Below are 18,215 nucleotides of genomic sequence, written 5' to 3'. Positions count from 1 at the left end.
CCTGCGAAATCTGTATGCAGGTCAAGAAGCAACAATTAGGGCCAGACATGGAACAATGGACTGGTTCCAAATAGGAAAATGAGTACGTCAAGGCTGTATATTGTCACCCTGCTTATTTAACTTACATGCAGAGTACATCATGAGAAACGCTGGGCTGGAGGAAGCACAAGCTGAAATCAAGATTGCCGGGAGAAATATCAATAAACTCAGATATGCAGATGACACCACCCTTCTGGCAGAACGTGAAGAACTAAAGAGCCTCTTAATGAAAGTGAAAGAGGAGAGCAAAAAAGTTGGCTTAAAGTTCAACATTCAGAAAACTAAGATCATGGCATCTGGTCCCATCACTTCATGGCAAATAGATGGGGAAACAGTGGACACAGTGGCTGACTTTATTTTTCTGGGCTCCAAAATCACTGCAGATGGTGATTGCAGCCATGAAATTAAAAGACTCTTACTCCTTGGAAGGGAAGTTATGACCAAACTAGACAGCATATTAAAAGCAGAGACATTACTTTGTCAACAAAGGTCCGTCTAGTCAAGGCTATGGTTTTTCCAGTAGTCATGTATGGATGTGAGAGTTGGACCATAAAGAAAGCTGAGTGCCGAAGAATTGATGCTTGAACTGTGGTGTTGGAGAAGACTCTTGAGAGTCCCTTGGACAGCAAGGAGATCCAACCAGTTCATCTTAAAGGAGATCAGTCCTGGGTGTTCATTGGAGGGACTGATGTTGAAGCTGAAACTTCAATACTTTGGCCACTTGATGTGAAGAGCTGACTCATTTGAAAAGACCCTGATGCTGGGAAAGATTGAGGGCAAGAGGAGAAGGGTACAACAGAGGATGAGATGGTTGGATGGCATCACCGACACAATGGACATGGGTTTGGGTAGACTCCTGGAGTTGGTGATGGACAGGGAGGCCTGGCGTGCTGCGTTTCATGGGGTCGCAAAGAGCTGGACACAACTGAGTGACTGAACTGAACTGAACTGAAGCGACACTATTCCTAATCTGAATGCAACACCTTTAAGATAAATCATTTCCATCTCTGGTTAAAACCAGGTGGCTTAATTATCTAAGGAGGATTGATAACAATACACAACAAGAATGACACAGCTGTTAGCTATGTTAGGAAACTTGGTAAGCATTTTACCTGTGTCATCTCACTGAATATCTTCAACAATATTACAAGCTAACTATTGTTTTATTACCTATAATATGTATTTTAAGGTGCATAAACTGAGGTCTAGGAAGGCTAGGTAATATGCCCAAGGTCACATTTCTTCTGAGCTACTGATGCCCTTCAGAATGAGTTAGGTCAAGGGTCAAGGATTTGTCTAGTTTCTGTAACTGCTTTCAAATGTTTTAATATTTTAGTGGGACTCTTTTTTTTCCCTCCTCTGAGCAAATTGCTGTATGGAGGCTCAATAACTAGAATAGATAACACAGAAATGGGTCAAGCAGGGGTTAGGGGGATTACAGACTATTTCCTCAGCCTTCTCCTTTGCCTCCTCCTTACCTACTGGCTGCATATAATACCTTTGTAGAATCTCAGTGACCTAAGGACATTTCTGCCCTGGGGAAAGAAGGTCAGATATGTGTCTAAAGAGTAGGCATAAATCTTGAAGCCATGCAAAGACAAAGGGATCACAGAAACCATCCAAATAGGTAGGAAAGATTCTACACAAAGGATTCTGTGAGCTGTCTTTATAGATCGGATATAGATGTCAAAATCAGACTACATTTATATAAGTGACCTGGGAATCCAAGAAAAAGTTTGGACCAGATCATTTGTGGGCTTCTCAGGTGACACTAGTGGTAAAGAACCTGCCTGCCAAGGCAGGAGATGTGAGACACAAGGGTTCAGTCCCTGGATCAGGAAGATCTCCTGGAGGAGGTCATGACAACCCACTCCAGTATTCTTGCCTAGAGAATCTTATGGGCAGAGGACCCTGGAAAGCTAGTCTGTAGAGTGACAAAGATTCAGACACAGCTGAAGGAACTTAGCACACACACAGATCATTTGTAAATCTCTCCAGCTTTGAAATGTCATGGTATGGTGGTCTAGAGTGGGCAGTCATCACAAATTTATCTGATACATAATTTCCTAAAATATTCTCTTGCTTTAAAACCTCTTGCTTGTCTCTTGGCTCATTAGGCAATGGGCAACCACAGAGAAGAGAGGCAATATGTATATGTATGAAGAAGATATCAGAATGCCTGTTTTAAGGATCCAGTTCTGTAAATTACAAGACACCTAAACTTGAGAAGGTCACCAGACTTTCTAGGTATGGTCCTTAGCTTTAAACTAAGAAAAAACGGATAAACTGTGCTCTCCTGCTTCATGGGTTGTCATGAAGATGAAATGATATGATGAAATCTTTGGAACTACTAAAGTTGTATGCAAGTACTAATAAAATTACTAACAAAAGTATCAACAGGACACTTCAGGTTTACAGAATACAAACACTCCACTTCTGTTGAGAAAGTTCTGTGAGATAATATTTGAATATTGAGTAATTATTTCAGTTGGTAATGTATCCCTCAGTCAATGATCTACCAGTCAATTTTACCATGATCCAGCATATTGTCTGTAGCATTCATTTATTACCCATTCAACACTCATTTGACGCTTATTACTTTTTCTTTACTTAGAACTTTGCCTCCACAGCTGTATTAAATCATTTGAATGAAGGCATGTTTGTGAAAATTTCCCTTAAATAATGTTGACATCCATACACAGTGGTATATTGAAAGACATTTTTTTACAGTTTATTAAATCATAAGTAAAATTGTAAGCATTTTGAAATTTTGCCCAAAGTTCATGTAATAAAATAAGATGTAAATTATCATGGTTATCATATACAAACTATCATGGTTATTGTAATGGCCAGGAATTATTTTCTCAGATTTAAATAATTAATTGTATTCATTAAAAGAGAGACAATACAGTTGTTGGTTAACGCAAGAAAAAGATGTTTGCATTAGACTTACTGCTCCATGAAGAACTGAGGCATTGCAATGAGCAATGTTCCAACTCCCATGATCAGGCACCCAGCTCCGATTATTTTTGGCCTGTGAAGCTTGGCTCCAAAGTAGCTAACAAATGCTATAACTAAGAGATTCCCTTTGGGGAAAAGAATAAAATGTTCATAAATTAGAGAACTTAGAAAGTCATCAGCGTAACCAAAGGACCATAACTGAATGAATGAATGTCTATGGCAAGTTGGGCAATGTTTGTTTTGACTAAACCATCTCCCACCATCTTCCCCATCATTTGTCTGTCTTTCCTTTAATCTGAGATGACTGTTGAAACAATCCTGAGATTCATTACTTGACATGATTGAAGAATACTTTAATAACTAACCATGCCGCTGCTGCTGCTAAGTCGCTTCAGTCGTGTCTGACTCTGTGCAACCCCATAGACGGCGGCCCACCAGGCTACCCCATCCCTGAGATTCTCCAGGCAAGAACACTGGAGTGGGTTGCCATTGCCTTCTCCAAATAACTAACCATAGAATACTTTAATAACTAGCCATTCTACCTTGTTTTCATCCACCTTAATTATTTGTCCTTTTAAAATGTTTTGTCATTAAATCAAATTGTAGAAGGCTTCCTATAGCTGCACTCTTAAATTTTCCTTGGTAATTTTGAAGTAAACTTTATGACTCTTTCTTCATTTGTTAACATTTTCTATTAAAACCTCTCTTGGTTTCCCATTGCTCTTGAAACATACATCATATAGTCTTGCTTTAGCTGATATTCCCCAAAGAAAAAATAAACACAATCATTTCACTTTAAATGAAATAAAATTATGAAATGCTCAGTTGTGTCCAACTCTTTCAGACTCCATGGACTGTAGCCCACCAGGCCCCTCTGTTTATCGAATTTTTCAGGCAAGAATCCTGAAGTGGGTTGCCATTTCCTATTCCAGGAGATCTTCCTGACCCAGGGATTAAGCCGGCACCTCTTGCATCTCCAACTTTGGCAGACAGATTCTTTACCACTACACAACCTGGGAAGCCTTCTTGCTTACATACTTTTTACAAAAATAAAAGGTTCAAAATAGAAATAAAAAATTATTCCACATAGCTTCATAAATACATCAGTTATATTTATATAATTATCTCAATGTATGCTCAGAATACAAATTTTATGAAATAGTCTCTGTAAGATATAACCATCTCTTTTAAAAAATAAAGAATAAAGTTTTTTGAAGGTAGGACTTAAGGCTTTCTAAAATATCTCCAGTGAAGTAGTTGATGATGGTGATTAACTGATTAAACATGCTTTAGGCAAGATTTTCTCATGCCTTGCTGTGTACAAAAATTACTGGAAAGGAGTGGCAAGGTAAATATTCACAGAAACATTAAAATGCAGAATCTTGGCTGCTCTCAACAGTTTCTGATTTCATGGAGGGGGAGGGGATGCAGGCCAAGAAATCTGCATTTTTACTATTCATTCAAATGTGTTGATGGGGATAATTCCTGGAACATGCTTTGATAAACATTGCTTAGGGTCTTAGATTTCAAGGGACTTTAATGTTTTAGCTATTTACATTTGGAGTATTTATTTTTTTAAGATTGTGGTGCTAGACAAAGTAAAACTTAGCATTTCTCTAGCAATTGATTGTGGAGTCTGTTGGGTGGCCTAGGTTTGAAGTTGTCGATGTTTTCAATTTTCCAGAATGAGTGAGTTTCCTCACATCTGTAAGCAATCATTTAATTTACTACTGTCTATTCACATTGCCAGCTTTAGTTAAGTGCAAAAACAGCAGCAATTTTTATCGTTTTGAGAATAATAATGATAGTGAAAAAAGTAGCTTGCTCCTGGCTACAGTGGCTTCAGGCTTCTTCACCAGGAAGAACTGAGCTCTTTCTAGGTTTCATATAAAAAAAGCTTAATTCTGTATGAAATCTCTTATTTAATATTTAAGTATTCAGTAGAAGAAATGTTGTAATATATATATATATAGATAATTATGTCTGTAATTTTGCTAATGTGTCACAGTAAATAAACAAAACTAAATCAAAACCTTTTAGTTTATAGGTAATCTGCCCCCCATCACTGCCATTACCTCTTTCCCAAATTCCCATATCACCAATACGTCACAATAAAGGACTCATGTTTACAGGCTGTTTCTGTGTTACATAAGTGGGTGTCCCAGACACTACAAAATACCATTTGAACTTCTGTAATATCTGCAGGTTTTGCTTCCTTTATTTAGTAACCTTTCTGAGTTCTCACAAGATAGACTTAGAAAATAAATGGTAATGTATAATCTTTAAAAACTCAAATTGGATATCAAAATTCTTTCATATCTACCATTACTGACTTCTGAAAAAACAACAGGTCCAGAGAGGTTTACAAATATGTTTTTATCAAATTTTCGAGCGCTAGATTTTCCCGCTTTCTCTCTTCCTCTCTTTCCCCAAACACAGTACTTCAAATAATAGAAAAGAAAGCTACCCAACTCATGCCTGTAAGACTAATACAACCTTGTAATCCAAACTAGGAAGCAACAGTTAGAACTGAACATGGAACAACAGACTGGTTCCAAATAGGAAAAGGAGTATGTCAAGGCTGTATATTGTCACCCTGCTTATTTAACTTATATGCAGAGTACATCATGAGAAACGCTGGGCTGGAGGAAGCACAGGCTGGAATCAAGATTGCCGGGAGAAATATCAATAACCTCAGATATGCAGACGACACCACCCTTATGGCAGAACGTGAAGAAGAACTAAAGGGTCTCTTGATGAAAGTGAAACAGGAGAGTGAAAAAGTTGGCTTAAAGCTCAACATTCAGAAAACTAAGATCATGGCATCTGGTCCCATCACTTCATGGGAAATAGATGGAGAAACAGGGGAAACAGTGTCAGACTTTATTTTGGGGGTTCTAAAATCACCGCAGATGGTGATTGCAGCCATGAAATTATTGGAAGGAAAGTTATGACCAACCTAGATAACATATTCAAAAGCAGAGACATTACTTTGCCAACAAAGGTTTGTCTAGTCAAGGCTATGGTTTTTCCAGTGGTCATGTATGTATGTAAGAGTTGGACTGTGAAGAAAACTGAGCGCTGAAAAATTGATGCTTTTGAATTGTTGTGTTGGAGAAGACTCTTGAGAGTACCTTGCAAGGAGGGACCCACTGCAAGGAGGTCCAACCAGTCCATCCTAAAGGAGATCAGTCCTGGGTGTTCATTGGAAGGACTGATGATAAAGCTGAAACTCCAATACTTTGGCCACCTCATACGAAGAGTTGACTCACTGGAAAAGACTCTGATGCTGGGAGGGATTGGGGGCAGGAGGAGAAGGGGACGACAGAGGATGAAATGGCTGGATGGCATCACCGACTCGATGGACATGAGTCTGAGTGAACTCCGGGAGTTGGTGATAGACAGGGAGGCCTGGTGTACTGCGATTCATGGGGTTGCAAAGAGTTGGACATGACTGAGCAACTGAACTGAACTGAATTGAATTCAAACTAGATGAAGACAGTGAAAGAGACCAAATGCAGTTTATTCAAGGAGTGGAAGTGAGTGAAGTTGCTCAGTCGTGTCTGACTCTTTGCGATCCCATGGACTGTCACCTACCAGGCTCCTCCATCTATGGAATTTTCTAGGCAAGAGTACTGGAGTGGGTTGCCATTTCCTTCTCCAGGGGATCTTCCAGACCCAGGAATCTAACCCAGGTATCCTGCATTGCTGGCAGATGCTTTACCATCTGAGTCACAAGGGAAGCCCAGGAGTGGAAGGGTACCACCAAATAAGAAACAAATCTATTAATTAAAGCTGTATATAAAATAATGGAAGGAGAAAAATTCCATGGTTGTATTGTGCTCAGTCACTTCAGTCATGTCCAACTCTTTGTGACCCCCTGAATTGTAGCCCACCAGGCTCCTGCATCCATGGGATTCTCCAGGCAAAAATACTGGAGTGGGTTGCCATTTCCTATTCCAGGGGATCAGACATATAAAAGCACTTAATATAATTAACCATTTGTGATGAGAAAAATTTGGGCAAATTAGTTTTTAAAGTGTATCAAAACTGCACAGCTCGTAGATTGTTTAATGGTGAAATTTTAAAAGTATTTTCATTAAGGTAAGATGTAAGACAAGGAAGCCCATTGTCACTGCTTCTATTCAACATAGTACTGAGGCCAGTGCAATAACACAAGACAAGAAATAATATATCTAATAATGGGAAAGAATGATATAAAATTACCTTCTGTTTTAGACAATACAATTGTTCAGGAACCTCTACAGCATCTATAGACAATCAATTAAAATTAACAAATTCAACAAGATTGCTGTATACTTATAACACTAGACGTTAATACTCTTCCAGTACCCTAAGAATTACTAAATAAGAAATGTAACAAAAATTCTTTTCACAAGGGCAACATAAATTTTAAAAATGTAGGAACAAATATAGCAGAAAATAAGTAGTATATTTATAGTTTGTAAATATAATATTGAAAGCTATAAAAAGACTTAACCAAGTGGAGCTATATACCATGTTCTTGGATGAAAGACTCACTAACATAAAATGTCAGTTACCTGATTTGATATATAAATTCTATGTGATTTCAACCAAACCAAAATGGGATACTTCAGAATACTATTCTGAGTACAACCAAGAAAAAATTTTGATAGAAAAGTTGGAAATTTTCCTACCTAATTGCAGAGCTAGTTATAAAACTATAATCAAGAGGACAGTTTTGTATAGAGTTAGGGATCAACAGATATAAGTTTTTATGTGATAAAGAGTATATTTCAAATACCTGGGATAAGTATATATTGAATTAGTGATGACTGGACAAAGAGGTTGCTACCTGGCTTGGAATTTTTTAAAATTCTATTTTAAGAATGCCTCCTTTGATCCAGCATATAAGAAACTAGAAGAATCCTCTTCATCCTAACACTAAGTAAAAAGCTGAAAAATCAACAGATTTTCTTAGATCTGTCAGAGAGGTGGGATCATAGGTTAAGCTGCTACCCTCATAATTGGAGAGACCAACAGGCAAATGCAAAGAATTGTGGCCAGCTGGAAAAGAAATCCACAACAATAAATCTCCCTGGGAACAAGTTCTATGGTAAGAAAAACCTGAACTCTACCTGACTAGAGGCTCAGCATTGACAATTCTGAGGATGAAAATTCAGAAGGATCCAGTGATTAAAAGCCCCACACTTTTGTGAGCTTTACTTCAAGAGCTCAATTAGGTTTCACAGTGATATCAAATAATAAATTTTTGTGCTTCCAGCATGGGGAGGAAAAGGAACCATTTGAAATATTCAGGCACTCTGTTTATTTATTTATATTTTTTAAGAAAGCCTGCTTTTAGAGGGAACTAGTAACCAGAGGAGACAGGGATCAAGACCATTCCATAGAAAGAAATGCAAAAAGCAAAATGGCTGTCTGGGGAGGCCTTACAAATAGCTGTGAAAAGAAGAGAAGCGAAAAAGCAAAGAAGAAAAGGAAAGATATAAACATCTGAATGCAGAGTTCCAAAGAATAGCAAGAAGAGATAAAAAGCCTTCTTCAGCGATCAATGCAAAGAAATAGAGGAAAACAACAGAATGGGAAAGACTAGGGATCTCTTCAAGAAAATCAGCATGAGAAACGCTTGGACTGGAAGAAACACAAGCTGGAATCAAGATTGCCGGGAGAAATATCAATAACCTCAGATATGCAGATGACACCACCCTATGGCAGAAAGTGAAGAGGAACTAAAAGCTCTTGATGAAAGTGAAAGTGGAGAGGAAATGAAATTTTAAAAGTATTTTCATTAAGGTAAGATGTAAGACAAGGAAGCCCATTGTCACTGCTTCTATTCAACATAGTACTGAGGCCAGTGCAATAACACAAGACAAGAAATAATATATCTAATAATGGGAAAGAATGATATAAAATTACCTTCTGTTTTAGACAATACAATTGTTCAGGAACCTCTACAGCATCTATAGACAATCAATTAAAATTAACAAATTCAACAAGATTGCTGTATACTTATAACACTAGACGTTAATACTCTTCCAGTACCCTAAGAATTACTAAATAAGAAATGTAACAAAAATTCTTTTCACAAGGGCAAATATAAATTTTAAAAATGTAGGAACAAATATAGCAGAAAATAAGTAGTATATTTATAGTTTGTAAATATAATATTGAAAGCTATAAAAAGACTTAACCAAGTGGAGCTATATACCATGTTCTTGGATGAAAGACTCACTAACATAAAATGTCAGTTACCTGATTTGATATATAAATTCTATGTGATTTCAACCAAACCAAATTGGGATACTTCAGAATACTATTCTGAGTACAACCAAGAAAAAATTTTGATAGAAAAGTTGGAAATTTTCCTACCTAATTGCAGAGCTAGTTATAAAACTATAATCAAGAGGACAGTTTTGTATAGAGTTAGGGATCAACAGATATAAGTTTTTATGTGATAAAGAGTATATTTCAAATACCTGGGGTAAGTATATATTGAATTAGTGATGACTGGACAAAGAGGTTGCTACCTGGCTTGGAATTTTTTAAAATTCTATTTTAAGAATGCCTCCTTTGATCCAGCATATAAGAAACTAGAAGAATCCTCTTCATCCTAACACTAAGTAAAAAGCTGAAAAATCAACAGATTTTCTTAGATCTGTCAGAGAGGTGGGATCATAGGTTAAGCTGCTACCCTCATAATTGGAGAGACCAACAGGCAAATGCAAAGAATTGTGGCCAGCTGGAAAAGAAATCCACAACAATAAATCTCCCTGGGAACAAGTTCTATGGTAAGAAAAACCTGAACTCTACCTGACTAGAGGCTCAGCATTGACAATTCTGAGGGATGAAAATTCCAGAAGGATCCAGTGATTAAGGGCCCCCACACTTTTGTGAGCTTTACTTCAAGAGCTCAATTAGGTTTCACAGTGATATCAAATAATAAATTTTTTGTGCTTCCAGCATGGGGAGGGAAAAGGGAACCATTTGAAATATTCCAGGGCACTCTGTTTATTTATTTATATTTTTTAAGAAAGCCTGCTTTTAGAGGGAACTAGTAACCAGAGGAGACAGGGATCAAGACCATTCCCATAGAAAAGAAATGCAAAAAAGCAAAATGGCTGTCTGGGGAGGCCTTACAAATAGCTGTGAAAAGAAGAGAAGCGAAAAGCAAAGAAGAAAAGGAAAGATATAAACATCTGAATGCAGAGTTCCAAAGAATAGCAAGAAGAGATAAGAAAGCCTTCTTCAGCGATCAATGCAAAGAAATAGAGGAAAACAACAGAATGGGAAAGACTAGGGATCTCTTCAAGAAAATCAGAGATACCAAAGGAACATTTCATGCAAAGATGAGCTCGATAAAGGACAGAAATAGTATGGACCTAACAGAAGCAGAAGATATTAAGAAGAGGTGGCAAGAATACACAGAAGAACTGTACAAAAAAGATCTTCATGACCCAGATAATCACGATGGTGTGATCACTCATCTAGAGCCAGACACCCTGGAATGTGAAGTCAAGTGGGCCTTAGAAAGCATCACTACGAACAAAGCTAGTGGAGGTGATGGAATTCCAGTTGAGCTATTCCAAATCCTGAAAGATGATGCTGTGAAAGTGTTGCACTCAATATGCCAGCAAATTTGGAAAACTCAGCAGTGGCCACAGGTCTGGAAAAGGTCAGTTTTCATTCCAATCCCAAAGAAAGGCAATGCCAAAGAATGCTCAAACTACTACACAATTGCAGTCATCTCACACGCTAGTAAAGTAATGCTCAAAATTCTCCAAGCCAGGCTTCAGCAATATGTGAACCGTGAACTTCCAGATGTTCAAGCTGGTTTTAGAAAAGGCAGAGGAACCAGAGATCAAATTGCCAACATCCTCTGGATCATAAAAAAAGCAAGAGAGTTCCAGAAAAACATCTATTTCTGCTTTATTGACTATGCCAAAGCCTTTGACTGTGTGGATCACAATAAAATGTGGAAAATTCTTCAAGAGATGGGAATACCAGACCACCTGATCTGCCTCTTGAGAAATTTGTATGCAGTTCAGGAAGCAACAGTTAAAACTGGACATGGAACAACAGACTGGTTCAAAATAGGAAAAAGAGTACGTCAAAGCTGTATATTGTCACCCTGTTTATTTAACTTATATGCAGAGTACATCATGAGAAACGTTGGACTGGAAGAAACACAAGCTGGAATCAAGATTGCTGGGAGAAATATCAATAACCTCAGATATGCAGATGACACCACCCTTATGGCAGAAAGTGAAGAGGAACTCAAAAGCCTCTTGATGAAAGTGAAAGTGGAGAGTGAAAAAGTTGGCTTAAAGCTCAATATTCAGAAAACGAAGATCATGGCATCCGGTCCCCCCACTTCATGGGAAATAGATGGGGAAACAGTGGAAACAGTGTCAGACTTTATTTTTCTGGGCTCCAAAATCACTACAAATGGTGACTGCAGCCATGAAATTAAAAGGCGCTTACTCCTTGGAAGGAAAGTTATGACCAACCTAGATAGCATATTCAAAAGCAGAGACATTACTTTGCCAACAAAGGTCCGTCTAGTCAAGGCTATGGTTTTTCCTGTGGTCATGTATGGATGTGAGAGTTGGACTGTGAAGAAGGCTGAGCACTGAAGAATTGATGCCTTTGAACTGTGGTGTTGGAGATGACTCTTGAGAGTCCCTTGGACTGCAAGGAGATCCAACCAGTCCATTCTGAAGGAGATCAGCCCTGGGATTTCTTTGGAAGGAATGATGCTAAAGCTGAAACTCCAGTATTTTGGCCACCTCATGCGAAGAGTTGACTCATTGGAAAAGACTCTGATGCTGGGAGGGATTGGGGGCAGGAGGAGAAGGGGACAACAGAGGATGAGATGTTTGGATGGCATCACTGACTCAATGGATGTGAGTCTGAGTGAACTCCGGGAGTTGGTGATGGACAGGGAGGCCTGGCGTGCTGTGATTCATGGGGTCGCAAAGAGTCGGACATGACTGAGGGACTGATCTGATCTGATCTGATCTGAGTAACCAGAGTCTAACCTGCTGGGGCATTATCAGAGCCCAGCTGACCTGGGCGAAGGGAGATACCCAACTCCAGCCATTCTAGCTATCCTGTCCCACCAATGAGGGGTTGGGGGACTGAAAAGCACACCTGAAGTTCACGGTCCAGAGGCACAGACTCACTAAGAGCCTAAGACCCATAGGACCATAGAATGCTTTCTCTCCCTCACATATTACCATCACATTACTAAAGGCCTATTTGTAGCAGTTCCTTTCATCCAGTACATCTTTTCTGGCTATGAAGGAAAAAAAAAAGGACATACTGAAATTAAAAAGAAAAACTTTTGAAAGAGACAGAGAGAGCATCAGAATCAGACATGGCAGAGATTTCAGAGTTGGTAGACTAGAAATGTAAGACAACTATAATTAAGATGCCAAGATCTTTAATGGAAAAAGTAAACAGCTTGCAAGAACAAATGGGCAATGTAAATCAGAGAGATGTAAATTCTGAGAAAGATCCATAAACAAAAATTTTAGAGAACAGAAACACAGTAATGGAAGTAAAGAATATCTTTGATTATCTTGTTGGAGATAGTTGAGGAAATAATCTCTGACTTGAAGATATTTTAGTAGAAAACACCAAAACAGAAAAGTGAAGGGCAAAAGACTGAAAAAAAATTCCAGAATATCCAAGGATGTGGAGCTATAGAAGATGTAACATACAGGTAATGGAAATTCTAGAAAGAGAAGAAAGAGACAAAGGAATAGAAGAAATATTTTTAAAAATAACAACTAAGAATTTCTATCAAATTAATGTCAGACACCAAACCACAGATCTAGAAAGCTATGAGAACAATGAGCAGGATAATTGCCAAAAACTATAAACCAGATATGTCATTTTCAAACTATAGAAAATCAAATATGACATAATTTCTTAGAAAAAGCCAACCTTACCTATAGGGGAGGAAAATAATTATATCTTACTTCTCCTCCAAAACCATGCAAATAGGAAAGGAGTATAGAAAGAATTTCAAAGTGTTGAGAGAAAAAAATCCACCAACCTAAAGTTCTGTACCCTGCAGTTATCCTTCAGAAGCAAAGAGAAAATACTATATCACACAAATATTGAGGAAATGGTTCTAGTAGACCTGCCTTGAATGAAATGTTAAAAGAAGTTCTTTAGAGAAAAAAGAATAATAAAGTTCAGAAACTCAGATCTCAGATAAAGAAAGGATGAGCTTCAGAGAAGACTTAAGTAAAGATGAGCTTCCCTCTTAGCTCAGTTGGTAAAGAATCTGCCTGCAATGCAGGGGTCCTGGGTTTGATTCCTGGGTCAGGAAGACCCCCTGGAGAAGAAAATGGCAACCCACTCCAGTATTCTTGCCTGGTGAATCCCATGGACAGAGGAGCCTGGCAGGCTACAGTCCATGGGGTTGCAAGAGTCAGACATGACTTAGTAACTAAAGAGAAAAAGAGATAAGTGCAGATAAATTTAAAACTTTTATTTTTCTTATTTGCAATAAGTCTAGCAGATAACAGTTCAAAATAATATCAAAATGTTTTCAGTGATGTATTCTTATGTATGCATGTTTTCTTATATATAACTGAAATAAAATGATTAATTACAGTGATACAAAGGATGAGAAGGAAGAATTCAAATCGAAAGATATAATCTACCAAAACTCACATAGAAAGAAACAGATAATCTGAATACACCTATATCTATTAAAAAACCTGAACCAATAGTTAATATTCTACCAATACAGAAAGTACAATATCCAGATAGATTCACTGTGAACTTTTCCAAACAATTAATGAAGAAATTATACTAATTCTATACAACCTCTTTCAGAAGATAGAGAGGCGATACCTCCTAATTCTTTGAGGGTAACACTGCCCTAATACCACACCAGAAAAGGCATTACAAGAAAAGAAAAGAAAACTAAAATGTCTCCTGAACATAGGAGCAAAAATTGTCAACAACATAATAGCAAATCAAATCCAACAATATATAGAAATAATTATACATTAAGACCAAGCAGGACTTATCCCAGGTATTCAGGGCTGTTTCAGCAATAGAAAATCAATTAATGTAATCCATCACATCAACAGGTTAAAGAAGAAAAATCACATGCTCATATCAATATGTGCAGAAAAAACATTTGGCAAAATTCTACAACCAATCATGATTAAAAAAAAAAAAAACCTACATGAACTTGAAAGATAGAGGAATGTCCTCAAGTTGATTTTTTAAAAAAACCACCAAAAAGCATAGCTAATATCATATTTAATGGTAAGAAATTCAAAGTTTTTCCACTAAGATCAGGCACGAGGCAAGCATGTGTCCTCTTAAATTGCTTTTCAATATTGTACAGGGAGTCCAACTAAATGCAATAGAACAAGAAAAGGAAGTAAAGGTATACAGATTTGAAAGGAAGAAATAAAACTGTCTTTCTTCCCATAGGACATGATCATCTCTGTAGAAAGTCTGAAAAAATTAACAAAAGAACTCCTGTAACTAATATGTGACTATAGAAGGGTTGTAGGATACAAAGTTAATACACAAAAGTCAATTATTCTCTAGTATGCCAGCAGTGAACAACTGGAGTTTAAAAACATATCATTTACATTAGCACCTCCTAAAATAAGTATAAATTTAACAAAATATGTACAAGATCTACATGAAAAGAACTATAAAACTCTGACTAAAGAAATCAACTAACTCAATACATGGAGAGAGATTATATCCCACATCCACAGATAGGAAGACTCAGTATTGTCAAGACATCAGTTCTTTCCTATTTGATCTATGTATTCAGTGCAATCTCAATCAAAACCACAGCAAGTTATTTGTGGATAGTGACAAACTGATTCTAAAGTTTACATGGAGAAGTAAAATACCTAGGCAGCCAGCAGTAAAATACCTAGAACAGTCAACAAAATATTGGAGAAAAAAATGTTGGACAGACACCACCCAATTTCAAGACATGCTATAAAGCCATAGTAATGAAGACAGTGTGACATTGGTGAAAGAAAAGACAAACAGATACATAGAACATAATAGACAGTCCAGAAAAGACCTACATGAATTGTAGTTAACTAGTCTTTGAGAAGGGAGCAAAGGCAACACAATAAAGCAAAGATAGTCTTCTCAATAAGTGGTTCTGGAAGAACTTGACCCACATGCAAAAAAACCCAACAAAAAATCCTGAATCTAGACACAAACTTTAGTTTTCACAAAAATAAACTCAAAATGGATTGCAGATCTAAATGTAAAATGTAAAACTCTAATACTTCTAGAATATAACGTAGAAAACCTAGATGACCCTGGGTGTAACTGTTAGCCACTCAGTTGTGTCCCACTCTTTGCGACCCCATGGACTGTAACTCATAAGGCTCCTGTGTCCATGGGATTTCCCATACAAGAATATCGGAATGGGTTGCCATTCCCTCCTCTAGGGGATGTTCCTGACCCAGGGATTGAATCTGGGTCTCCTGCATTGGTAGGCAGATTCTTTATCATCTGAGCCATCAGGGAAGACCCTAGGTTTGGTGATGACTTTTTAGAAATAACACCAAAAGCACAATCCATGAAAGAAAAAAATTGTAAGCTAGATTTTATTAAAATTAAAATTTTCTGCTCTATGAAAGACAATGTTAAGAAACTTAAAAGACAAGCCACATACCAAGAGAAAATATTTGAAAAAGCCATATCAGATAAAGGACTGTTATCCAAAATACATGAAGAATGCTTAAAATCTAACAATAAGAACACAAACAACTTGTTTAAAACGTGGGCTAAATACCCAAAGATACACCGATGGCAAATAAACACAGAAAAGAGATATTCAAGTTTGCATGTCATCAGAAAACTACAAATTAAAAAAAAAAATGAAACACCACTACATATCTATTAGAATGGCCAAAATCTAGAACATTAAATTGTGCAGAGGGTGTGGAGTAACAAGAACTCTCATTTGTTGTTGAGCTCTCATTCCAAATGGTATAGCCACTTTGGAAGATAATTTGGCAGTGTCTTACAAAACAAAACATATTCTTCCCGTAAGACCAGCAAGTATGCTCCAATGTATTTCCCCCATAGAGTTGAAAACTTATGTCCATACAAAAATCTGCACATGTTTATAATAGTTCTATTCCTAATTGCCAAAACTTGGAAGCAATCAAGAAGTCCTTTAGCAGATGAATAGATAGACTAAAGTCCATCTGGAAAATGCATTATTATTCAGTGCTAAAAAAATTATTTACCCAATATGAAAAGACATGTAAGAACTTTAAATGCTTATTGCCATGTGAAAAAAGCCAATCTGAAAAAGCTACATACTGTGTGCTTCCAAATATATAACATTCTGACATAGGCAAAACTATGGAGACAGTTAAAAGGTCAGTAGTTACCAAGGGATGGTGGGTAAGGATGGATGGATAGGCGGAGCACAGAGGATTTTTAGGGCACTGACAGTGTCTGTATGATACTATGATAGTGGATACATGTCATTATACATGTTTTCAATCCCATAGACTACATAACACCAACAGCGAACCTTAATGTAAACTCTGGACTCTGAGTGATAATGAGGTGTCATTGTATGTCATCAACTATAATGAATGTCCCACTCTGGTGGGGGATGTGGATAATGCGGGAGGTTATGAATGTGTGCAGGTAGAGGGTATATGAGAAATCTCTATCTGCTCACTCTTGTTGTGAACCCAAAACTGCCTTAAAAAGCAAAAGCTTTTACATATTTAGAAGAAAACACCTGGGAAAATATTTGTAACAAAGAATTAATATCTAGAAATATTAGTAGGTCTTGATATAGAAAAAATTTTACTTTCCTGGCCATTGTTTGAGAAAGAGTCCTTTGGGGAAAACCAGTATACTTGGGAAGAAACGGAATGTCCAGTATGTGGATATTAGATGATAATGACAATTGATATTAGAGATAAATGAAATTGTTCTCTAAAAAGTAATTGAATAATTTAAAGCTAGAGACAGAGGGTGGGAATGGGTCCAGAACACTGGAAGGAAGGAATGTGGAGAGAAACAAAGGAATGAATTAAAATTATAGTCAGGAAACCCACTTTTCTGGAAAACTAGGGCTTGCAATTAACTAGAGCAATCCCTTGATGTTTGGGATAAAGTTTTGCAATGGAAGTAAGAGGACTTTTATTGCATCTAATCCAGTAAACAATTTCTATCCTTCGAATGCTCTGGAAGGTTTAATATGAATTTAGACTCAAGGTCCTTTTTCACTTCCTATGTAACGTTAGTATCCTCTATTAAATATACATCCTCTCAAGTTTTGCACTGGGGTCTGGGAATCTAAGAGTAAGTTTGGAACAGATTCTAAGTTTCTTTAGCTCTAAAATGTTTTTATACTATAACCTAGAGTAAGCAATAATCAAAGAAATATTTCATGTATAATTTTATATCTGTGTATTTCTTCTTCTTTCTGTAAATCTAATTTATTCTTTTGATCTGCATCAGTTTCCTCTTTGTACTTGTTTCTTCTCTTGATGCAGTGTTACCTTTACCTTGACTCTCCATGGCCTTTTTTGTTATTTTTGGCTGTGCTGGGTCTTCATTACTGTGTGCCGGCTTTCTCTAGTTGCGGCAAGCAGGAGCTAGTCTCTAGTTGTAGGGCACAGGCTTCTCATTGTGTGGTAGCTTCTCTTATTGTGGGGCATGAACTCTAGGGCATGCAAGCTTTAGTAGTTGTGGCTCCCAGGCTCAGTTGCCCCAAGGCATGTGAAATCTTCCTTGAGCAAGGATTGAAACCACATCCCCTGCATTTGAGGTAGATTCTTAACCACTGGATCACCAGGGAAGTTCATCCATGGTTTTCCATTCTATTTGGGGTTGTAGGTAGGGCAGGCATCAAAGAATACATCTACTAACCAGACCTATCTAAGGCAGGGGTCCCATAAACCCCAGGGCCATGGACTAGTACTAGTCTGTGGCCTATTAGGAACGGGGGACATAGCAGGAGGTGAGCACTGGACAAGTGAGTGAAGCTTCATCTATATTTACAGGAAGCTCCCCATTGCTCACATTACTGCCTGAGCTCAGGAAAATAAGCTCAGGGCTCCCACTGATTCTGCATTATGGTGAGGTATACAGTAATTTCATTATATATCACAATATAATAATAATAGGTATAAAGTGAACAATAAATGTAATATACTTATTGCAATGTA

At 37.4% G+C, this 18,215-nt stretch overlaps 1 protein-coding gene across 3 annotated transcripts in view; it reads right to left on the bottom strand.

The window, feature by feature from the left end:
- Positions 1-18,215, bottom strand: part of SLCO1C1 (solute carrier organic anion transporter family member 1C1) — a 72,780-nt gene that overhangs the window by 50,485 nt on the left and 4,080 nt on the right. For all 3 annotated transcript variants that reach the window (XM_070370046.1, XM_070370047.1, XM_070370048.1), the window contains exon 3: positions 2,993-3,125. In XM_070370046.1, coding sequence (XP_070226147.1) covers positions 2,993-3,125 — 133 coding nt within the window. The remainder of the gene's footprint in view (positions 1-2,992; positions 3,126-18,215) is intronic.

Source organism: Bos mutus, chromosome 5, assembly GCF_027580195.1.
Source record: "Bos mutus isolate GX-2022 chromosome 5, NWIPB_WYAK_1.1, whole genome shotgun sequence".
Lineage (NCBI taxonomy): Eukaryota > Metazoa > Chordata > Mammalia > Artiodactyla > Bovidae > Bos > Bos mutus.
Note: the sequence above shows the minus strand (reverse complement) of the source record. Positions and strands in the feature narration are given on the sequence as shown.